Here is a 25977-nt window from a genome sequence, read left to right on the forward strand (position 1 = left end):
TGTTGGGTCCCCCATCTGGGAAAAATTTATTATGGACCACTTTTGGGTGGTGCAAAGTTGCATCACCTTCTTTTGACCCACAATAGCAAGTTTTTTTAAAAAAAATCAAAAATATATTTTCTTAATCTTTAATTAATTATTAGGTAATTTCACAAAATCAGAAACAACCCCAAACCATAATCTCTCCTCTCTCCTCTTCATCTTCTACCTCCCAAATTCAGAATCAGATCTGGACCCATTGGCACCTAGAGTAAGATCCAAAACTAACGCACCCCATCAATTTTTTCTTTGAATTAAACAAACCCAGAAATCATTCAAGTGGTGGTTTGATACACACCTTCGAATAAGATATGAATGTGTAAAGTCCATGTCTGCTGGGGGAGATATACCACCGAGAACCATAGCACCCCCACCAACATCCATTCCACCATAGCACAGAGAATGAAATACTTATCACCTTTTTATCATTTATTTGATCAATTGACCCTAAACCTGTACTCTCAGTTTAATAGAACAAACATTTTAAAAATCAAAATTTTCTACAGTAATCAGGGATTCACATAACACTTCTCCATCATCTGTGCAACGAGAACCTCAGTCAAACCACCGCCTCCCTCTTCAACAAAAACCCATCATCTGCATCTTCTCCTCACGAAAACGACAACCGTAACTTTTGACGTGGTGATTGTCGTGGGTTCGACCTTAACCACTGCGTATCCTCTCATATCTGAACCCCAAGCACCGCAACCTCAGATCTGGTTGTTGGGCTCATGAGGTAAGTAGATCGGGTGATTTGAAGATTGGGTTCCAATTCATGAAGGTTGAAGGTAAAAGGTAGAGGAAGATGAAGAGGTTGTTGGTGATGAAGAAGCAAAATGGAGGACCCTTTAACGTCTCCACCTGCTTCGCCTTCTCCTCCGCTACGGCCTCAGGCCGACAACGGAGCCACCATGAAACCCTAGCCGCCGCCATCTTCAATCCCCGATCTCCGGCGAACCACTCACCATTTGGAGAAACCAACACCACCACTGCACTCCCCCCACCGTCCGCAACAAAACCCCTCAAGAGATTTTCCGTTCCGCCGGCGAGCCTCCGACCTGCAATTGGCTATATCTCCCTCCTCCGGTCTCAGCTGGCCACGAAACCACAACCACCGTGCTCTACACGAAGAGAGGAACAAGACCCTCTACTGCTTTTCTTCTCCGGCGACAGAGCCACCACGGGCCGCCATCTTCTCCGGCCAACCTCTCCGGAAAAATCTGCAGAACTTGTAAACCTTTATGGGTTGGGATAATTTATCCACTAACTAATTCACTAATCATACTCTAATATTTTGATTAATAAATATGTATTTTTATTTTTTTTAAAAAAACTGGGAAACCTGCAATAGCAAGTCAAAAGGAGAGTGGTGCAATCATAGACCAGAAAAAACTGGTCCATGTTAAACGCGTCCATCGATCTGATTGATATTCTGATCAATGAATAAAAAAGTGTTTAATATAGTTAGAACATCTACTTCAAAGCCCATTTCCGATCCACAAGTTTAGAATACTTCTATAACTAGATATTATACCCGTACAATATTTTTTAATATTATATGAAAATTACTATAGAGTAATTATATAAAATTATAAATAACAAATATTAAAATATTTCTTAAATATAAATATAATAGAAAAAAATATCGTGTTTAGACATATAAATAGAGAGTATTAGAGTTTTTTAATGCATTAAAATTCTTGTATTAGAGTTCTCTTTATGTAAATAAATGATATTACTCAAATTTAATAAATTTTTGGGTTAATGATCAAATTAGTAACTGAGTTTGTAAGCGAGTTTGATTTTAATCCCTTTGAAGAAAAATTACGTTTAGTGGTAGTCATTTTTACAATCACTGCCAGTTTTTTACTGCCACTAAACGTTATTTATCCCAGAGGAACTAAAATCAAACACGCTTACAAACTCAGGGACTAATTTGACAATTAACCCTAAATTGTTTTGAAAAGGAAAATATTTTTAATAACATAAGAAAACTTGAGAAAATATTTTTACTACAATATAATAGGTCAAAAAACACATTTGAAAGTATTTTTCAAATAATGCACGCATGCGATATATTTAATAGTAAATATCTTATAGAGACATTTATTTAATTTTTAAACTATTTTTATCGAGTGTTCATTTTGTCTAGACTATTATTTAATTTAAATTATTAGTATTTTCTACATATAAATATATTTCTTTATTCTTCCCTCAATTTATGATTGATAACTAATATTCAAAATATTGTTAAAAACTACTTAATAAATTATTCTTTTGTATAAGAAACTGAAAAGTTGACAATTAATAGTTAATAAAGTTCATAACATAAAATATTCATCAATAATTCATTATTATCATTTTAATAAAAATCACAAGTAAATTTAAAAAAAAAAATTGAACGAAACATATTTTTTTAATTTAACACGTAACCACATTATAGTTAATTTAAACAACATACAAAATCATTTCATATTTTAAAAGTAAATTTCAAAATATATATTTACAAAAAGCATTCAACCATTAACTAATTTCAATATCTAACATATTTATCTTATTTAAAAGATATTAGTTTGTGATATTTTTATATCTTTTATTTTTTTTCAACCTTAGGTTGATAATTAATTGAAATGAAAATGGAAATTAATTAATCTTGCCACAAGTCAAATATTATGTTATATATACATTAAAAAAAAACTTATTATTAACATTATATCTAACTTTAGTATTTACATTAAAAAAAAACTTTAGTATTTAATTTGTCATTTATACGTAAAAACTTTAGTAATAAGTTTTATTGGTTAATTTTTAAAATTCATCAACTTATGATTAATAATTAAAATTAAAATAATTTTAACATATAAGAATTTGAATTTTTTTACCATTAGTTATACATGACAAAGTTATTTTTACTATAAATTTTTATTAATCTAAAGGTAGTCAATTTAAATTATTAATATTATTAAAATTTCGTCCTCAAGTTATAATTAATAATTAAAATTTAATTAATATTAAAAATTCTTTTAAAATATGGGAAATTGAAAAGTTTAACAATTATTAATATAATAAATAATAAAGTAGATGTTGTTTTTTTTTAGTTTTGTATTTAATTATAAAATGTATTTAATACAAAGGTAAAGTAATCAATGCAAAAGTTCAAGTGTGCTTTACATATATACTAGAAATGGTACCCGTGCGTTGCACGGGTTTATTGATAATATTTTTAAAATTATATATGATTATCATAATTTTAATAAATATAAATATTATGGGCCTCTAGGACTCCAAATTATAAAAAATATATACAAATATTAAAACATATTTAATTATAAAATATAATAAATTAAATAATAATGGATGTGAGACATTTGATTGAATAGAATTAGAGTTCTTTAGATCTAAATAATTACTATTACTCAAATTTAATAATTGATATTTAAAAAAAAACTTTATTGAAACGCAATAAAAATGAGAACAACCTTCTCACTTAGATAATGACATTGGATCACAACAAACCGATATCTGTTGTTCCTTACCACACCCTTGATTTGACAAAAAATTGTTTACAATGTTTCTCTCACGCAATACATGCACCACACTAACACATTGAATTATAGGCATCAGATGATCTATATGATTAAATACATGTTCCAATTTCCATGACCTTCTATCTCCCCTAGACACTCACCCAACCACTAAGGATGAATCACTTTCAATCACCACATTTGAAAAATTAAATTGCTAAATAAACAACAAAGCGTGTAACACTACTTGAACATTCGTCAAAAGCCCACAACATTCCAGGTCCTTTTGCAAACTAACCTAACACCCCCCTCCTTGATCCCTAAAAACCCACCAATACCACTCACCACTGAGTTTCCTTTCGACTCCTTATCCACATTAAACTTCAAAACAGTGGCTGGCGGTCGCTCCTAATACATTGTTTGTGACATCTTTTATTTTTGTGGCCATTCAATACGCTCAAAGCCTCTAGCAAATTGTTCCAAATCATATGGACAATCATTCTACTTCCCTTTGACTCACCAAAACGTACAAACCAAGTAATAGTTTCATATATGTTCAACAGAAACAGCTTTGTTATTAAACACTGCATGCATTTCTCTCTAGTAATAGATATTAAATCATTAGCGCTTAAGTAGTCTTAATTCTTTTTCGTTTAAAAATATAGAAAATTATTATGTGAGTTAGAAATATATTAAATCAAGTAATAAGTTTTTAATATCATAAATAAATTATAATGACATATTTTTTACACTTTATATCCACAATAAATTAATTTTTACTTTTAACATCATAATAAAAAATGTTTTTATTAGAGTAAAAAATTATTTGTTAAATTTAAATTAATTCAAATTTGGTCATAATTATTTTAATCTGTTATTCATTCTCAAGTCATTTCTACTTATATATAATAGATCAAAAATTATATTTAAAGAATTTTTTCAACGAATGCACACATATTATAGTTAATGGTAAATACTTATAGAGCGCCACTTTTTATTTAAATACTACATTTTTTTAATTATTTTTTAATAAATATTAATTTACTATAATTAATTTTAACTCAATATTTTTTGTATATGCAAATATTACTTAGTTTTATTTTAACTTTCTCCCCTTCAATTTATGATTGATAATTAATATTCTAACTTTTTTAACTAATACTGAATAAACTGTTTTTTTATAAGTAACTTAAATTTATAATTAATACTTAATACAATTGATACGAACGTGAGTTTTTTATTATTTATTCTATTTTTTATTTTTACTATTTAATATATAGTACTCCCATATGATTTAGTGTAGTTTTTTTACAATTCATTATTTTTTTCCTGAAATAAATATATAGTAAATGAGTAATGTAAAAAAAATTCAAAATTTAGTTTATAATTTTATTTGTATTTAGCATGGTTAGCTAAATAGTCTCTAGTTAATTTCTTTCAGTTTTCAATCTTTATATTTAATGTATTTAATAAAAAAATTATTTCATATAATTTATAATTCAAAGGTTACATTATATTGGCATGTGTAAAGTAAAAAAAAAACAAAAAGCTTGACATATTTCAAAAGTTACATTGTATTGAAAGTTGAATAGAAATTTAATTTATTTAACTTCTTTATTTAATGCTTTTAATACATAAAGCTCAAGTGAGCTTTACATATATATATAGATATAGATAGATAGATGTTCTTTTCCAAACAACAAAAATTATTCATTATTAAAGTATCTTGAGAACATAACTCTCTCAAATGGTCCAAAGTAACAATTCCCTATCCAATTATATATCTCAACCTGAAAAAAAAATTAAAAGAACCACTCAAACCAAATAAGCTCACAACACAAGATAATAAGATAACAAGTTCTATAATCCTACTCATATTGGAAGCATAAATACACCTGAATCACTAAGATACTACTTGAAAAGAGTATATTTACCACACTATTTTCAAATCCCTCAAGATTCAATTGTAGTATAGTAAATAATTTCTATCGTCCATAGAGAATTGGAAATACAATACTGCTCTTTAGTATAAGCACTTAAGTAAGGAGTTTTCAAATTTTGTGAAAGTTACTAGTCATTTTCACTCGTGCGTTGCACGGCGATTAAGTTTATTGTGTAGATATATCTGTAGAATATCAAATAACGGAGAATAGGTTCAAACATGTATGTGAATAGACTAACGTAAAATTGTTAAATAGAATTCGTTTTATGGCATACCGATGTCAATACATGAACAATATTATAAATCCAAGTTTTTACGGAATGCATTGAAAAAACAAAAAAATTAAAAAATCTAAAAAATGTCAACAGCATGATCGCTTAATAGAACTTGTTGTCCATGTTCAGTGATAATCACTTCAGACTTGAAGTTAAATTTTGCTACTAATTCAATATTTGAGTATCATAACCTACAATGGAAAAAGTAGATATCAGAGTAATAATTAGTAATCAAAACAAAGATAAAGTTGATATATCATTTGAAAATTAAAAACAAACCTTATAGCAACGGAATTATCCTTCAAGCTAGATGGCCAATAAGTTGCTTGACATTTATTTATACTGTCAACAATTAAAACAAAGACATATCAGATTTGGTATTTAAAAAAATATAAACCCAACAAAATTGTAGTAAAAAACAGCACTTACATATCAAATATTTTCAAAGACTTCTTGATAGACAACGTTGCGGGTAGTGTTAGAAACTACTCCTTGGTCATCTAGGATTAGTATCTTCAAACCTTTTCTAGATTTAACTCTTGATAGTGCAACATATAATTGCCCATGAGTAAAGACAGGCCTTGACAAATACAGTCCAACATGAGATAAAGATTGTCCCTGACTTTTATTTATAGTCATTGCAAAACATAGGGTAACAGGGAATTGTCTGTGCTGGAATTTGAATGGAATGTCAGAATTAGATGGAGTTAAGCTCATCATTGGAATAAAGGTTGTTTCCCCCATCGTGTTTCCGTTTAGAACAGTAGCAACAATTATATATTTAGTCAAAGTGTTGACTATCATTCGAGTGCCATTACACAACCCTGCAGCTTGGTCAATGTTTCGAATGAGCATGATAGGGACGCCACCTTTTAGTTTAATTTGATGGTTTGGAATTCCGGAGCATTTGTAATCATTTAAGAATTCAGATGTAAACCATTCTGATAGAATAAATAAATATTATGTAATTTATTTATGTCATTATGACTTACCTGTAATTAGGCTTAGATTTCTCTGTAATTATTAGCCTAGGTCAACTCTTTTGTATCTATTTATACAGTACTTTTGATTAATGAAAATCAGTTTTTCCAATCATCTTACATGGTAATCAGAGCACAAAAGATCCTAACCTAATTTTATTTTCTGATATGCTTTCTTAATCTCCTTTCTTTCCGTAATGCAGCCGCTGCCTCCCTGTCTCTCATTCCCCACCATCAGCCGCTGTCTTCGTCGCGCCGCCCGCCGCTGCTCCTCCCTTCCACGTCGTCGGCCGCTCGCACAACCACTGCGAGCCCAACCGCGCTGGGTCTCTTCCACGCCGCACTTTCCTCGTGTGCTTGCGTTAGAACCCGCGACCCGAGCCGCCACTAGCGCCGCCGGAACCCGCCTCCCTCTCCGCCACTCTCCTGGACGAGCCTGCCACCGGCCGCGTCGCCCCTTGCACCGCCAGCGCCGCTCCAGATCTGCTCCTTCCTCCTTGCAGTTTCACACGCGGGGGTTGCTGCACTTTCAACCCGACCCGCGTGACTGATCCAGAGCCCGGTTCACACAGACCACCAACCGGTTCGACCCCACCCGATTCAACCGCCAGTAAAAAAAAAACATATTTTCCTTTCCTCTGGGTCAAACTCCTCGCTATCATGTCTTCTCAAGCCTCCTCAGATAGCACCTCCGTGACCGCCACCACTTCTCCGGTAGTCACCCCCGTGGCCCCTCCTGCCCCGTCGGCTAAACCTGATTTCCACCCGGCGCTTGCTGTCACGAACATTAGGAATCACATTCCTATTATGCTTGACGTGGACACTGATCGCTATGGCACCTGGGCAGAGCTTTTCCGCATTCATGCCCGTTCTCACCGGGTTCTGCATCACATTGTCCCTGCTGCGGACAAGCCTCCTCCGCCTGTCACTGACCCCACTTACGAGCTGTGGACCACTTTGGATGCCACGGTCCTTCAGTGGATTTATGCCACCATCTCTATTGACCTGATGACTACCATCATGGAGCCTGACTCCACCGCTCTCACTGCTTGGACGCGTTTGGCTGATATCTTTTGGGATAATCAGAACGCTCGTGCTGTCACCCTAGAGCAGGAGTTCTCTACTGTTCGCATGGAAGCTTTTCCAACCGTGGCAGCCTACTGTCAGCGTCTGAAGACGCTTTCTGACCAGCTCCGTGATGTCGGTGCCCCTGTGAACAATCACCGTCTGGTTTTGCAGCTCATCTCCGGCCTCACTGAGGCTTACAAGGGTGTTGCAACCTTGATTCGCCAGAGCAATCCGCTCCCTTCCTTTCATCAGGCTCGCTCCATGCTTACCTTGGAGGAAGCTGGTATGGCTAAGCTGAAACCTGCTGAGCCTCCTGCTGCTTATGTTGCTGCTCATACGCGCCCTTCGGATGCCTCCTCTCAAAGCTCTAACCGTCGGTCCTCTAACCGTTCTCGCTCTCACAACTCTAAGGGTCGTGGTGGGAATCGTGGCTACGGTGGCGGATCCCGCAGTGGCACGTCTCAGGGCTCCTCTCCTCCGATGCCACCTCCGCAGCAGTACTACCCGTACCAGCCTTGGGGATGGGCCCCATCTCCATGGGCCATGCCTCCGTGTCCATACCCTACATCTCAGTGGACTCGTCCTTCTGCTCCTCCTCGGCAACCCGACATTCTGGGCCAGCGTCCTCAGGCACATGTTGCTTCGTCCTCACCGGTGCCCACTGACATTTCCACTGCCATGCACACCATGACACTTGCTCCTCCAGACAGCACCTGGTACATGGACACTGGAGCATCCTCTCATGTTGCAGCATCACAAGGTAATCTCACGTCTTATTCTAATTTAAGTCATCTTAATCAGAAACTGTATGTTGGTAGCAGACAGGGTATTCCAATCCAGGGTTCTGGAAACACCACCCTCCCCACATCCCATAAACACAAGCCTTTAACCCTTTCCCATGTCTAGCACACACCACAAATTGTTAAAAACCTGATTTCTGTGCGACAACTCACTACTGATAATAATGTTTCTGTTTGTTTTGACCCATATGGTTTCTCGATTCATGATTTTCAGACGGGGATTCCACCCATGAGATGTAATAGTCTCGGCGACCTATACCCAGTCACTCCTTCCTTTCCATTTGTTGGTCTAGCTCAGAGTCTCTAGCACTGCCGTCTTGGTCATCCTAGTTCTTCTGCCCTGCAGTCTCTTCGCAATAATAAGTTCATTAGTTATGAGCATTTAAATTCTCGAACCATTTGTGAGTCTTGTGTGTTTGGCAAACATGTTAGGTTGTCATTTGTTTCTTCAAATACTGTTACTGTGATGCCTTTTGACATTTTACACAGTGATTTATGGACTTCCCCTGTTTTATCTTCCGCTGGTCATCGTTATTATGTTTTATTCTTGGATGATTTTACAGATTTTCTGTGGACGTTTCCTTTAAGTACTAAATCTCAAGTTTTTGAAATGTTCACTTCTCTGTCAAATCAAATCCGCAAGCATTTTTCTCAATATGTAAAATGTCTTCAATGTGATAATGGGCGAGAATTTGACAATAAATCTTTTCATGATTATTGTGCTGCTAATGGTCTTATTTTTCGCTTCTCCTGCTCGCACACATCATCTCAAAATGGCAAGGCAGAGCGCAAAATACGCACCATTAACAACATGATTCGTACTCTTCTCGCTCATGCGTCTGTACCTCCGTCATTTTGGCATCATGCCCTTCAAATGGCCACCTATCTACTTAATATCATTCCTCGGCAAGCTGTGTCTAATCTCTCTCCCACTCAACTTTTGTATCGTCGTGACCCGTCTTACACACATCTTCGCGTTTTTGGTTGTCTTTGTTACCCTTTGGTCCCTTCCACTACCATTAACAAACTACAACCGCGCTCTTCCCCCGTGTGTCTTTCTCGGGTACCCACTTCATCACAGAGGTTATAAGTGTTTTGATTTGTCGCACAGAAAAATCATTATCTCTCGCCATGTCATCTTTGATGAGACTCAGTTTCCCTTTGCCACCATGACTACCCCTCCTCCCTCCTCTTATGACTGCTTCTCTGATCCTGTCCATCCCTCTATTATTCACCAATGGGCTTCTCCATCCACCTTACATGACGCTATCCCCACTCATGCCGTCTCTCCGGCCGTGATCACCCCACAGCTCCCCACGACCTCTTCCTCCTCGTCTGCCTCCTCATCACCTTCTCCAATTCCGCCACAGCCTGTACCTCCTATCCGTACCATGGCCACTCGCAGCATGCGTGGTATCTACAAATCTAGAAAGCTCTTCAACCTTTCTGCAACCATTGACGATCCCACCATCTCACCTCTTCCCAAAAAACCCGAAGCTAGCTCTTTCCGACCCAAATTGGAAATCCGCAATGCAGTCTGAATTTGATGCTTTAATTAGAAATAAAACTTGGGATTTGGTACCTCGTCCTAGTGATGTTAATATCATTCGCTGCATGTGGATTTTTCGTCATAAGACGAAAGCTAATGGTTGTTTTGAGCGCTATAAAGCTCGTCTTGTAGGTGATGGTAGGTCACAAATTGCAGGTGTTGATTGTGATGAGACCTTCAGTCCTGTGGTGAAACCAGCGACCATTCGCACAGTTCTCTCCATTGCCCTCTCCAAGTCTTGGCCTATTCACCAGCTAGATGTTCAGAATGCCTTCCTCCATGGTGATCTGCATGAGACAGTCTACATGCATCAGCCCTTGGGTTTCCGAGACCCTAATCATCCTGACTATGTGTGCCGCTTGCGGAAGTCTCTTTATGGGCTGAAGCAAGCGCCTCGGGCCTGGTACCAACGTTTTGCCGACTATGTATCCACCATTGGGTTTCAGCACAGCACCTCCGATCACTCACTTTTCATTTACAAACGAGGCTCTGACCTGGCTTACCTCCTGCTTTATGTTGATGATATCATCCTCATCAGCTCCTCCCATGACCTTCGCAAATCTATTATGGCTCTCCTCGCTTCCGAGTTTGCCATGAAGGATCTGGGACCGTTGAGCTATTTTCTGGGCATTACCGTCACCAGACATGCAGGTGGCCTTTTTCTCAGTCAGAGTACATATGCACGTGACATTATTGCTCGCGCTGGTATGACATCGTGTAATCCTTCTGCCACTCCAGTAGACACCAAGCAGAAACTCAGTACTTCTGCTGGCACTCCGTGTGATGATCCTACTTTATATCGGAGTCTTGTTGGGGCTTTGCAGTATCTCACATTCACTCGTCCTGACATCTCTTATGCTGTTCAGCAGGTGTGTCTTCACATGCATGCCCCTCGCACAGAGCATATGTTTGCTCTGAAGCGCATCTTGCGTTATGTTCAGGGCACTTTACAGTTTGGCCTGCATCTCTACCCTTCTCATATCGAGAAGCTCATTTCCTACACTGATGCAGATTGGGGTGGCTGTCCCGACACTCGTCGGTCTACTTCTGGTTATTGTGTGTTTCTCGGTGATAACCTCATTGTCTGGTCATCCAAGCGACAACCCACACTTTCCCGATCTAGTGCTGAGGCTGAGTACCGAGGCGTTGCCAATGTGGTTTCTGAATCATGTTGGCTACGTAACCTGCTTTTGGAGCTTTTCTTTCCTATTTCTCAGGCGACTTTGGTGTATTGTGATAATGTTAGTGTTATCTACCTATCCGGCAATCCCGTCCAACATCAGCGTACGAAACATATTGAGATGGACATTCACTTTGTTCGAGAGAAGGTCGCTCGTGGTCAGGCATGCGTTCTTCATGTTCCTTCTCGTCATCAGATTGCAGACATCTTCACCAAAGGCCTTCCTAAAGTTCTTTTTTGATGATTTCCGGACCAGTCTTAGCATCCGTGAGCCTCCCGCTTCGACTGCGGGGGTGTGATAGAATAAATAGATATTATGTAATTTATTTATGTCATTATGACTTACCTGTAATTAGGCTTAGATTTCTCTGTAATTATTAGCCTAGGTCAACTCTTTTGTATCTATTTATACAGTACTTTTGATTAATGAAAATCAGCTTTTCCAATCATCTTACACATTCCACATTGACACCTGAATCTTCATCTGACTTGCATGGAGTATCACAACTCAAATACTCCATTTCATCACCAGGAATCATACCTAACATAAAATTGTTGATTTCCTCTACACTTTCAAGTGTTGGTGCAAGGATTGCTCTTTCTTGGAAGAATGAATTTTTTTCCAAATTAAACAAAAGTTTCGGATATGCAAAATTTACTATTTCAAGTAAGGCATCCTTACACGGTTCAATAAGGAGATCTGGAGGAATCTCAATGAGTGATTCAGCTTCATCAATAGTTGTAATTGTTCTGTCTCCCACTTGAAGCAACCAATCAGCAAACTCTTTTATTTCTGCTGATGAAGAAGATGAGTTAGCATTTTGCAATCTCATATTAACAGTCAACTTCATTACCTTGCAATGCTTCCATATATATGAAGAATTGATAGCAGATCCCACAATCTCAGAACGGCTTCCTTTGGAAATAACTGAGAGTATTTGTCTAAAGTCGTCTCCTAGTACAACAACTTTCCCTCTGAATGGAATGTCATAACCATATTTAGATCTAGTCTTCATAATGTCATTTAGAGATCTGTCCAAAGCTTCAAAGCAATGTTTGTTCAACATAGGTGCCTCATCCCAAATAATTAGGCTTGCTTTTTTCAACAATTCAGCTTGTGGGGAACCTTGACGAAGATTACAGGTTGACATCTCATTTATTGAAATAGGAATAGAGAACCTGGAATGAGCAGTTCTACCTCCGGTAACAATAGCGATGCTATTCCGCTGGATGTGACATTTAACACAATAAGGCCCCTTGAACGCAAAGCAGCAGATAAGGTGTTCCAAACAAATGTTTTTCCAGTTCCTCCAAAACCATATAGAAAAAAGAATCCCCCATTATCAGATAATACAACATTCAAAACATTTTTATAAACTCCCTCTTACTCTGAAGTAAGTCAACAAACCAATTCTTCATGAATCTTAAGCATTTCATCTTTATTGTAATTCAACTCATCTGCAACGAATCTATTTTCAAAATTATATGCTTCAGTAAATTTAGGATATGACAAACATGGAAATTCCTTCAATGACCTTCCCTTTCCTTGAAGAATTTTTTCAATCTCTATTAAATATAGGTTCTTTAATTCTTCATCATCTATATATGCAGATCTAAATGAAAGCAAAAACATAATAGTTAATTTCAATTTGATTATCAAGACAAATAGGTAAAGTTTAATAAGTGGTTTTATTATGTTTAAACAAATGCTTAAACTTGATTACTACCTTTTTTAAAAAATATCTTTCCTTACTACCTTTATTTTCCTTAATTACAATGATTTAATTATGTAATTTAAGTCACGCTTACAAAAAATAGTATTAATCATGCATTTAATGATTTTTTTTCTGAATTAAATTTTACTCAATAAATAATCAAACGAATTTATGATTTTTAGAATTTAAAAAATTTAAATTTAAATAAAGGTATTTTTCAACCTTTGTAGCGTAAAAAACCATATTTATTAAAAAAAATATCAAATTTACTGCATTAATAACGCGATAAAGTACATTAAATTCAAAATAACAAAATAGTCTAACTGCATTAATTACATTCAAAACATTTTTATAAATGATTGAATATCTGAAATGTTGAGTGTTTTCCTTCTGTCATATAAAATGCCATCACATAAAAGAGACCAGGACTTTCTCCAAACTTCTTGTGGCCGGGAAATCAAGTTTGTCATCAGCATTCTAGTAAAAAAGTTTCCTTAGTTGAGTTCCAGATCCAAATTCACTTGAAATTGAAATTCCATCAACATACTCGCGATCATCCTCCAACAGTCCCATTGCTTCGCATGCATCATGGAAAGTGGGATAAACCACACCCTTAACCGTTTTTATGCTTTTAAAACTGTCACAACCTTTTTGCATGGTTAATAAAACACGCATATAGTAATTTTCTCCCATTCCTGGAGCAATAAATTGCAACCGACCAAGAGAAAATCTTTTTTTCTTAGGAACCCATTTTGTTGTTTTTTTGTTGTAAAGAAACTCAGAAGGAAATTCTGCATATGTGAGATTTCTCCCCTCCTGGTACTTCTTGTTGGCGTTCATCTAAGCCAAGAATTGAGTGCCCTTTTTTGTTGATTTTTCCATCACATCTTCTAAATCGTCATTTTCCTTGAATAAAACACTTTGTTGGTTTGGAAGATGAAATCCTAATCGCAACACTGGAGGCCATCTGTAATGAATATCATATTTGAATGTTCTCCATGCGGCTTCACATGGAGTAAGGTACCTGCATTTTGATTCTGAGAATATAAAAATATAATGAATCAAGTAACTCAATGCATAAGGAGTACAAAGCTTATTCAAATCCGATTTAAATTTCATATTGACGTTAAAACCCAAGTCTTATGCAAGTGTGACCCAAATGACAGAAGTATGCATTATGATAAGTCATCTTCAAGAAACTAATTATATTTTTCACTATCACTAATCAACTAATAAAGCAGCAGGCCAACTTAAAGAAATGTCAGCAAGATCTAATATATCTGCATTGCAGTTTTTACCAGCAATATTTTTAAAGCATCTATTTCAAACATCACCTTGGCAATCCTATGTCATAAGGTCGACCAAAAAAAGTGGTGACTGGTTAATTTACACATGTATGTAACCTAGATACATGAGAGAGATACCAAACACCCTCCCTAACCCTAGAAAGAGACGCAATGCTCTATCTAAACACCAATACCAAAATCAACACAAAGATCCCTCATACTCTCAATAACAGTCTTATTTATAGACTCTTTCTAACTAACTCTCACCCCCAACTATCTAATAATTAACTGTGAGTACCTATGAGTGCGGCCATTGATATATTGTAGCAAATAAGCTTGTAAACCTTTCTTCTGATTATGGTGGATGTGATTGGGCAAACTCATTTATTAGCAAAGAGAAGGAAATTCAAAGAGGTCCTGTACATCCTGATATAACTTAAAACCTACATAAATGTAATTAGTTAAAGAAAAGAAACAAGAGGAAATTGACATAGAAAACATTGCATACCAGAATATGGGAAGCACTTGATCTAGATCGAATATCAACTTCATAGGATGAGAAATGAGCCCATTCACTCAGTTTCAAGAACCACCTATAATCAGGATAAAAAATGAAGTTACTATTTATATTCTAGTGATATGCAATCATATATACAGAACTGTAGACCATATGTATGGCACTAAAAAGTTGTGATGTATAATCAATTAGGTCAACAAAGATCATACCTTATTAATTCCTGTCTCTTAATGCTTAAATTATAAGTATAATCAGCAAGAAGACAAGCAGCATGGGCCTCGACATGATTCCTAACTAGAGGCTTAACTCAAAACCTGCTTGGCATTCAAAATCAAATTGCACAAAAACAGACACTTGATTAGCTAAAAAAATTAGAGATATCTTACTGAAAAAGTCATTGGAAGTCAAAAAGGTAAAAGTAACTGAAATTACTAAAATTAGGGTTATGAACTTGAAGATACAGTAGAGCAGGAATGAAATCGAGACAATTGGGTTTGAAATTGGAAGGAGAAGACTTACATATGGGTGTGGGCGAGAAAGCCCTAAACTCATTATCGAACGATGGCGAGTTCGAGCTCCTCCGTGTCAGTGAGTCAGAATTGGAAGCCAAGAAGTCCAGAAACCGCAACGTGTAAACTAACACTGCACTGCAACTCGATGAGAAGCGCCTCAAGCTGCACCGTTGGGTTCTTGTTGGTATCGGCGATGAAAAGAAGCCGCATGAGTGAGCGCGGCGTAGAGAAGAGGATGAACGCAGGAGAGGAGAAGAGATCGGTGATGGTGCAGAGGCTGGGGAAGAAGTTGAGATATTAAGATGAATTTCTGGAAAAAAAATTAAGACTTTGGGGGATGAGATGAAGGAGATGAACAACGCTAGTTTAATTTGGGGATGAAGGTTCCAGGGAATTAAGGATTCTATTTTCCATTTTTCTTTTTTAGTCAGATTATTACTTAGCTTGTTAATTATTGATTAGGATCTAAATTATATTTAAGCAAATGGGTAATTTTGTAATCTACTCACAACATCAGAATGTAAATTTCGTAATACAAAGGGGTACTTCTGTAATTTACATGTCAGGTGAATGTGAGGTAGCGTACAAGCCCTACCATGCACTTGTAGGGATATACGCCACTGCAAGGAGTAGCCATTAAGGTATGTAATGTAATTTGTCTTTGAGAATGAAATTCTTCTTAATGAACTTCTCTAAACTCACAAAGTTATACCTAAAGAATGGTATGTCAGATATAGATGAAAAACCTCCCTTGTAGTTAAAACTATCCATTATATTTATTCATACTATCTGTAGTTGAATTTTTTGCTATATAGCATCACTCTGTAAAATTTAGTCTTACTGATATGTTCCATCAATTAGAAGAAAAAAATTGAATTGTATGAGTATCATACGTGTTCTAGCCAAGAACATAGAGTGAAGGCATAGTGCCTAGAGTAAGAGGATTGTGATAACGGAATCTAGAGAGAGAAAATGTGTGTAACCGCTTAGAGAGTGAAAGATAACTGAATTTCAATGTGTTGTTTCTCAAATGGGCCAAGAGTCCCTTACAATTGGTAACCGTCCCCTATTTATAGACTGGGGGTTGGGCCTGGTATCTCTAACTGCCCTTAATGGGCCTTGCAGATGAGGCCCAACTCGCTGCTTGAGCCTCCCTTGGCGACTGATAGCCCTGGGCGAGGACTTCTTGGTCTCGCCCAGCCCACAAGACACCGAGCTTGAAGCATGAGAGCTAAGCGTGTCTTTAAAGTAAAGGCGCCAGGTTTTAAAAGAACTAGATGGTACCAAGACTAATGCATAAAGTAAGTCGCCAACATGGCGTAATAAATAGAATCAAATTTCTTTTTTGCCCAGCAAATCCTTCCAAGTCCACATGTAACTTGTAACTTGTGGCGAAGACGCCTCGCTTCGCCTGCCAGTTACGGCTGTGCTCGCCGTGACCCCCGGTGGCCTGACATGTGTAGGCCGCGTGTAAATTACTGAAGCAACGCAAAGGTCAGCAAATCTTACAGAATCTCAACCACTCTCCACGAAATGTGCCCTCAAATCCCCATAAAGCCTGCCAATTTTGAATTTAAACCAATCAACCGTTGCAACTTCCTACATAATGCGCTGCTCCCACTCCCTGAAATTCGCGTCCTTTCCCAAAGCAATCATTTTGCCTTTCCAACACAGGACACGTCTTCCCACTTGCTCCACACGTGGACACGATCTCAACCATTATTTCCCTTCCTCTTGCAAAGCTCCCTCCTATTACTTGTCAGCTTTCGAAACCCTTGCACTCCCTTGCTTTCTCAAATTTCCTAGATCCAACATCCCAACGTCATTCCCCTTCCGAAAAATGTCTTTCGAATGCCGCCCGAAGAAGTCTTTCCGCTCTCTCTCTCAAGATGCTACCCCCGCGCCTCCGCCTTCAACTGACTCCTCCCCACCCGGAGGAGTTCCCCTTGCCGGGGAAGCCATTGTTGCCTTTTGGCGCCAAGTATTTACCTCCCTCCCTGCGCCTGCGGTCGATCATCCCTCTCATGAGGCCACCTGCCAGCCCTCGGAGCAAACTTCCGATGAGTCTATCGCTGAAACTGCCCACAAGGCCGGTGGGCTTTGCTACGAGGAGTCTCTTGAAAACCTCCTCGTCACCAAAAAATGCATAGACTGATACCGCCCTTGGAAACATCGCTTGATTAAACACGGCGTTGAGAAACCCCACTACTTCTTCGTCTATGGGTACTTCTTTCTCGAACTAGGCATTAAGCTTCCCTTCTCCCCATTTCTCCGTCAAGTGATGAGGGAGATCAACGTTGCTCCCAGCCAACTACATCAAAACGCCTGGGCCTTCGCCAGATGCTTTGAAATACTCTACGAAGCAATTGGCCTTGAGCCCAAGATTTCCCACTTCTTCTATTTCTTTGCTGTGGAGCCGAAATCCTTGAAAGCCCACGGATGGATTTCCTTGAGATCTCACCCAGGACGGCAGCGCCTCTACCCCTTCAAGAGCAATGTTAAGATGACACCCGGCCGTCGGTACTTCCGCGTGGTTGTGCATCCTACATACCCGAGACTTTCACTTCGCGGGATGGGATGACCCAATTTCCCTTTTATTGGACTAAGGCTCCCCGCCTCGTTCCACCGCCCTCAGACACTACACTGAGCGATACAGACAAAATCATTCTCAGCTTCCTCGCCAGACTCCCCGTACTGGAATGCTCGTAGCTGCTGGTGGCCTCTCGCGAGAAAACCTTGACTCTGCTCCTAGGTTTGTATTCTGCCCATTTACCCGCTTTCTTTTAAAAATTTGTCATGCTAATCCTCTTTTGCCTGCAGAAGGAATGAAGTTTACCCAAGCAGAGCTGTAGAACGCGCTTGCCGCCGAGGTGATTTCCCCCCATTTTCAACATTGATGGAAGTAAGAGGAAGCGCACTGCCGCTTCCGATGCTGATGACAGCGCGTTGCTCCCTCACCGCCACCGAAAAAGAAAAACAAAAAATCCCCAAAGGTTGGACCCAGCCATCCGATGCTGGGCGCCAATGATTCCGGGACAAGCAAACCGGCATCTGGCGAGCCAGCGTGTAAGACCCTAATTTAATTAAGCATTATTATTTATTGAGATGAATAATAAGTATTGGATTTTGTGAAGAAACGAGTTTGTTTGATTGTGAACGCGTATGGAATTATTATTTAATTGAAATAATAATAATTGTATGATAGGGAACTATTATTTGTGAGGTCAAGGATCCCAAAATTATAAGGTTTTGTGTTTCTTGGAGGCCAAGGAAGGGTTGTGGCCGAAAATTGGAGGGAAACAATGAGGAAATATTGGTTCTTGATAAGATTTGCAAGATTTTGGGGAAAGATTGAGTCTTGAGAAGGAAGAGAGCTTATCATTATTTAATTATCTTTTAATGTTCAGTTTTTTTTATTAAAAACTGAATATTTATTTATTATTATTTTTTTCAAATCACAAGAGATAAAAGGCTGAATTGGAAAACCTTATTCTGCACAAATACACACTCACGTTGAAACAGAACCAGAAAAAGAGAGAAAAAGAAAAGGGAACCGTGAGAAAAAGAAAGAAAATGTGAGAGGGAAGAGTTGGGCATGCGAGTTTATGAACTCGTTCTGTTTTGTTTGGGTATTCTAGGTTTCGCGGTGAGATTTAGGTAGACTTGTTTGCTCAGATGTTTGCTTGGCTTGAGATTGTCTGTAGCTAGTATCATTGTCGTGATACTTGAGATAGATTGTTTGTTTATATACTATGTTACTTACTGATATTTGGAGCACTGACATTGGGTTGTGGTTCTATTTCTAAGCAGGATTTCATCATGCCTCCGAGACAGGGCCCAACCAATGCTCAGCTTGCTCAAGTCATGGCCCAGCTGGCTCAGGTAGTGACCCAGCAGGCTAACATGACTGCTGCACAGGCTCAGCGAGATGTTGAGGAGCATGCTAGGAGAGCTCAGACGGCTGAAAGGGATCAGGCACAGGATCTGATCAGAATGAGAACTGACTTTAACCGACATGGTCCGCCTAAGTTTGCTGGTGAGGTGGAACATGAGAAAGCTGATTTGTGGATCCAAGAGATGGAAAAGATTTTTGAAGCTCCGCATACTCCAGAGGGGGAGAAAGTGAACTTGGCTACCTTCATGCTGAAGGGTGATGCTGAGTACTGGTGGAGGAGTGCCAGACAATTGATGACTGCTAACCAGGTGGTTATCACTTGGGATTCCTTCAAGACTGCATTCATGAATAAGTACTTCCCTGAGACTGCTAGGGAAGAGATGGAGAACAAGTTCCTTGGGCTGAGGCAGGGAGCTATGACAGTGGGTGAGTATGCTGCTAAGTTGGAGACTTTGTCCAAGAACTTTCGCTTCTTCCAAGCGCAAGTGGATGAACCTTATCTGTGCAATAGGTTCATGAGGGGATTGAGGAATGAGATTGAGAAATCTATGAGGCCTCTGGGAATTATAGTTTTCCAACGGCAGGTTGAGAAAGCTCGGGAGGTAGAGGCTATGGAGAACCGACAGAGGGGTCAATCTGAAAGTGGAGGACCAATCCGTTCTGGGCAGAAACAAGCTGGGAGGTTTGATAAGGGCAAGGCACTACCGTGAAAGCCTTATCAACGTCCTACTGACAAGGTATCTTTCGCAGGAAAAGGAGGAGCACATGTGCCTAAAGAGGACGTTGTCTGTTTCAAATGCAATCAAAAATTGGTCATGACCTACAAGGACAATTACCAATTCATTAGTAACCATAACTTGAAATATGATCATTTATTTTAAATACAACATGAGAATCAAATAGTAAAATTGAGAATAGGTCTGTAACATAATGACCGCCCCCACCTATGAAGTAAGGAAACTAAGATGCATTTGAGGTCACTGTAGACTGACTGCCTACATAATTGTAGGAAGACCCTGCAGAGACATATTTAATGTCAGGTAAAACAAAATGGCCCTATATTGATAGTCCTATATTAATAAAGTTTTTTTTTTTTTCTTTTGGTTTGTAATATTGTAACCTCATCAGCTTCTAGTAATGATAAGAAGCTAGTTGCATGACCATCTGACAGTTTGGAAGCCCAACAATTTTATTAGTGCATGTAGTGCTAAAAAAGGTTGTGCAACCGAGCATTTCCCTAACCCAAAACTAATTCATATGATTATTCTGATAAGCATGTGAATCAGATAAGAACCAGAGATGAATTTTGACCTTTGATTTACATTATAAAATAATATGTACAATTTAAAATTAAATTTAATCAATTCTAAAAGCTAACTTAAAAACTGCACACCCAACACTTATTTTGAAACAGCAGGGAATTCAAATCTGTTTCACACAGATGCAGCTACTCTTAGCATATACCACTGATTTATAAACCCAAAAGAGTGACATGTTAATTTATTTTTCTCTGATCCTATCTTCTATTACTCTCATCATTACATCCCTATCATCATGATCATTGAACAATAATAAGGGACTTAAAAATAGCATATATATCAGATAATTATTCACCAAGAAACCCAGAATCACTGTACATTCAGGCATCAAGAAATGAAAATCACAATTAAGGAGAGGAAAAATGGGAGCAGCAGGGGAACCTTAGAAATGAGTGAGGCAGTGCTCGTAGCTGTAGAAGTTTCCTTCAAGGTTGATCAAGAATAGCCTTCCCATGTTTCCCTTTACACACGAATCTGTCAAGCATTAGAAATCAAACTGGTAGAGTGAGTTAAACATCAGTACCAAATTGAAATTGAAATTGAAAGCATGCAAATCGCAATGTAGCAGAACGAACGAGAAGAAAACAGAAAGGAGAAAATGTAGAATAAGAATAACGCGAGCCAACATGAATGAGAAAACGAGATTGATGGAAATGGTTACCGAGAGAGATTCCAAAAGGGGCTGGGGGAGTGACCGTCAGAACCAGTGGCGGAGGAGCGAACACCGGTGTGACCAAGGCGTAGGGAGAGATTTGCGAGAGAGAATAAAAGGAAGCAAGAGGAGGAGGAGGACGGCAGTCTTGATCAGAAGCAGAACCCAGGCGAAGCAGCGAGGCCTTCCAGCGAGTGGTGGAGGGCCGACGACAGTGAGTGATGGAGGGGCCGGCGACAGCGAGTGGTGAAGGCCGGCGCCGACAATCAGAGAAGAAGAGGAAGCCGATGAGTGAAGCGTGTTCGCAAGAGAGAAGAAGAAACAAACACCGTGAAAATTAAAATCCCTAATTTACATACTGTTTGGTTCAAAGGAGGGGAGGGGAGGGGAGGGGTTAGTTCATGAGGGGAGGGAAGAAATGTTATAATTAAAATTACTTTTATACCTTTTTATACACCCTTTTATACACAACAGTTGTAACAAAAAAAAAGTCATGGCAGTTTCAGCAAATAGAGAAACATGGGAAGCCAACAACAGGGAATTCAAATCTGTTTCACACAGATGCAGCTACTCTTAGCATATACCACTGATTTATAAACCCAAAAGAGTGACATGTTAATTTATTTTTCTCTGATCCTATCTTCTATTACTCTCATCATTACATCCCTATCATCATGATCATTGAACAATAATAGGGGACTTAAAAATAGCATATATATCAGATAATTATTCACCAAGAAACCCAGAATCACTGTACATTCAAGCATCAAGAAATGAAAATCACAATTAAGGAGAGGAAAAATGGGAGCAGGAGGGGAACCTTAGAAATGAGTGAGGCAGTGCTTGTAGCTGTAGAAGTTTCCTTCAAGGTTGATCAAGAATAGCCTTCCCATGTTTCCCTTTACATACGAATCTATCAAGCATTAGAAATCAAACTGGTAGAGTGAGTTAAACATCAGTACCAAATTGAAATTGAAATTGAAAGCATGCAAATCGCAATGTAGCAGAACGAACGAGAAGAAAACAGAAAGGAGAAAATGTAGAATAAGAATAACGCGAGCCAACATGAATGAGAAAACGAGATTGATGGAAATGGTTACCCAGAGAGATTCCAAAAGGGGCTGGGGGAGTGACCGTCAGAACCAGTGGCGGAGGAGCGAGCACCGGTGTGACCAAGGCGTAGGGAGAGATTTGCGAGAGAAAAGAAAAGGAAGCAAGAGGAGGAGGAGGACGGCAGTCTTGATCAGAAGCAGAACCCAGGCGAAGCAGCGAGGCCTTCCAGCGAGTGGTGGAGGGCCGACGACAGTGACTGATGGAGGGGCCGGCGACAGCGAGTGGTGAAGGCCGGCGCCGACAATCAGAGAAGAAGAGGAAGCCGACGAGTGAAGCGTGTTCGCAAGAGAGAAGAAGAAACAAACACCGTGAAAATTAAAATCCCTAATTTACATACTGTTTGGTTCAAAGGAGGGGAGGGGAGGGGAGGGAAGAAATGTTATAATTAAAATTACTTTTATACCTTTTTATACACCCTTTTATACACAACAGTTGTAACAAAAAAAAAGTCATGGCAGTTTCTGTTACAGATGTTTACTGTTAGCTGGGTTGTTAGTTGGTTAAGCTGAGTTGGTTAGTTTGTTAAGCTGAGTTGGTTAGTTTGTTAGACGGTTGGGGTTAGTATAAAGGGTGTTAACTAATCAATTGTAATCATGTTGAATAGTGAATAAACTTTCTCTCCTTCTCTCTGGTTTCTTTCTCTTTCTCTCTTCATCTCTTCTTCTTCTTCAACCTTCTGTCCTATCATTGGTATCTAGAGCCCTAAGATTCACGGAACCGCCATGGCTGAAGCAACAAGGTTTCAGAGTTCGATTCGTGAAGCGGAGGAGCGAATCATGGCAGCGATGGATCCTTGCATCGCCTGCCACATGCGTGAACTGGAACTTTGGTTCGAGACGCAATTCAATGGTTTCCAGGAAGCTATGCGTGGAATTGGTTTGCAGGTCACCGACTTGGCTTCTGCACGACGTAGCAGAACACCAGGCGATGGAGATCACAGGATGCCAACTCGCCTCACGAGGTTGGATTTTCCGAAATTCAGCAAGGACGATGTCGATTCTTGGATCGCTAAGTGCGAGAGGTTTTTTGCGTTGGATGGCACTCCTGAAGGCGAGCGTGTCGCTGTTGCCAGTATCGCCATGGACGAGAGCTCGTTCAGGTGGTTTCAGGGATTGGAGCAAGGTACGGTGGGAAGAGTGACTTGGCCGGAGTTTGCGGCGGCGCTGTGAACACGATTTGGGGTTGAATTTGAGTCGCCGATGGAGGAGCTCAAACGATTGGTGCAACAGGGAAATCTTGAGGAATATCATGAAGCTTTTGACAATCTTGCATGTAGAACAGAGCTTTCTGAGTCGTTGAAGCTTCAGTGTTATCTTGGAGGCCTCAATCCTGAGCTATGTACTGGGGTGAAGATGTTTGGTCCTCGCACTCTGCTGGAAGCAATGAGAATTGCTAAATTGCAAGAGAGAAGTTTGGAATTGTTGCATAAGAAATCTAATTCAGTGACCAAAACCTACAGCAATTGGAGTGAAAGGAAGGGAGTAGCACCTGTAACAGTGGAGAAGAAGGCGATTGAGAGGAAAACTGTTGGGGAAAACAACCAGAAAGGTATTCTGGGCAAGCCAAATTACACATTCCAGAAGAAACTCACTCCTAAGGAGATGGATGAACATCGTACTCAGAATCTGTGCTTCTTTTGCCATGAAAAGTACACTCCAGGGCATGATTGTCCCCAAAGAAAGAAGTCTCAGGTCTTCTTTATGGCAGTAGATGGTCTTGAGTCAGAAGAGCTTTTGGAGGAGGTGGAACAAGAATCTCGACCTGAGGTAAATGTTCCTAAAGTCTCTCTTAATGCTTTGCATGGTGATTCAATTTCTTTAGATGCTTTGGATGGTGATTCAGAATATCCTATGATGAGATTGACTGGTTGGCTAGGAAAGAAGAGAATTTTTGTGTTGATAGATACAGGAAGTACACACAATTTTATTAACCAAAAATTATGCCATGAGGGGTTGAGCAAGATTAAGTGTTTGCAACCAGTAAAAATAACAGTGGCAGATGGGGGAATCATACAAGGCACTGGTTGGTGTGAGGGAATTTCATGGAAAATGCAGGGTTACACTTTTACTGATAATGCAATTGCTATTCCTCTAAGTAGTTGTGACCTCATTTTGGGTATGCAATGGCTTAGACAAAGGGGCAAAATATCATGGGATTTTACCAACTTGATTATGGAGTTTGCTATGGGAACAGAGATGGTCAGATTGCAGGCCATGGAGGAAAAAGAGAACAAGTTGGTCACTGCTGCCAAACTACACCGTATGGTTGGGGAAGATAAGTTTAGCTTCCTACTACAGATTCTTCCTTGTTTTCAGGAAGTGGCTTGCTGTACCATCAAGGCCACTGAATCAGGGGATTCTGGACTATCATCAGAAGGAGGGAATGAGGAGTTGCAGGCTCATAAAGAAGCAATTTTGCAGGACTACAGTGATGTGTTTGAGGAACCTGCTCAGCTGCCACCTTTTAGGGGCATTCATGATCATAAGATCATCCTTAAAGAGGGGTCAAATCCTGTCTCTCTCAGGCCATATAGATATCCCCCTGCACAGAAAGATGTCATTGACAAAATGGTGAAGGAACTGCTGGAATCAGGGGTCATTCAGCCTATATCTTCTCCTTTTGCCTCACCAATTGTCTTGGTCAAAAAGAAGGATGGAAGTTGGAGGATGTGTGTAGATTACAGAAAACTTAATGACATGACTGTGAAGGCAAAGTTCCCAATCCCATTGGTGGAAGATTTATTGGATGAACTGGGTGGAGCTAAAGTTTTTTCTAAGCTGGACCTAAGAGCTGGCTATCATCAATTGAGGATGAGGCCTGAGGATGTGGAGAAAACAGCTTTCCAAACACATTCAGGGCAATATGAGTATGTTGTTATGCCCTTTGGACTCACAAATGCTCCTTCAACGTTCCAAGGAGCTATGAATGCTATCTTTGCTCCATTTCTGAGAAAGAGTGTGCTCATATTTTTTGATGATATCTTAGTGTATAGTGCTACAGTTGAGGCTCATTTGCAGCATCTAAGAGAGGTGTTTGCTGTCCTTAGGAAGCATTCCTTTTATGTCAAAAGGAGCAAATGTGCTTTCTTTACTCTTGTGATTGAGTACTTAGGCCATTTTATTTCAGCTTCAGGGGTTTCTACAGATTCCACAAAGATCAAAGCTATTCAGGATTGGCCAGAACCTGTGACTATTAAGCAGCTGAGAGGGTTTTTAGGGCTTACAGGCTACTATAGAAGATTTATCAAAGGGTATAGCATTCTGGCTTCCCTATTGACAGATCTTTTGAGGAAAGATGGTTTCCATTGGTCAGCTGCAGCATCAGCAGCTTTTCTCCAGCTCAAGAATGCTTTGGTCCAAGCTCCTGTGCTTGCTATTCCAGATTTGCAGAAGCCTTTTACAGTGGAAACTGATGCTTCTAGTACTGGAATTGGTGCTGTTCTTCTACAGGACAAGCATCCCGTGGCCTTTATTAGTAAGGTCCTATCCCCCAGAAATAGACTCTTATCAGTTTATGATAGAGAGCTATTGGCTTTGGTCCATGCAGTTACTAAATGGCACCAGTATTTGGCTATTCAGCAGTTTACTATTCTTACTGATCAGCAAAGTTTG

General features: G+C 39.0%; 1 protein-coding gene and 1 long non-coding RNA gene across 5 annotated transcripts; one reads left to right on the plus strand and one right to left on the minus strand.

The window, feature by feature from the left end:
- Positions 1–13316: 13316 nt before the first annotated feature.
- On the minus strand, positions 13317–15822 carry LOC130737503 (uncharacterized). 4 transcript variants are annotated; one of them, XR_009018769.1, is made up of 5 exons: positions 15395–15822; positions 15085–15189; positions 14867–14951; positions 14657–14784; positions 13317–14109 (listed from the first exon to the last, which is right to left on the minus strand). It is a non-coding gene; the product is annotated as an uncharacterized LOC130737503 (long non-coding RNA). The 4 variants fall into 4 exon arrangements; XR_009018768.1 differs by having other exon boundaries at positions 13317–14096; positions 14657–14801; XR_009018767.1 differs by having other exon boundaries at positions 14657–14801.
- Positions 15823–19206: 3384 nt separating this feature from the next.
- On the plus strand, positions 19207–19992 carry LOC130736001 (uncharacterized). The gene has a single exon (XM_057587864.1). It carries the CDS (start codon positions 19207–19209, stop codon positions 19990–19992), a length of 786 nt encoding a protein of 261 aa, XP_057443847.1.
- Positions 19993–25977: the final 5985 nt, after the last annotated feature.

This window comes from Lotus japonicus, chromosome 2 (assembly GCF_012489685.1).
Source record: "Lotus japonicus ecotype B-129 chromosome 2, LjGifu_v1.2".
In the NCBI taxonomy this organism is placed as follows: Eukaryota; Viridiplantae; Streptophyta; class Magnoliopsida; order Fabales; family Fabaceae; genus Lotus; species Lotus japonicus.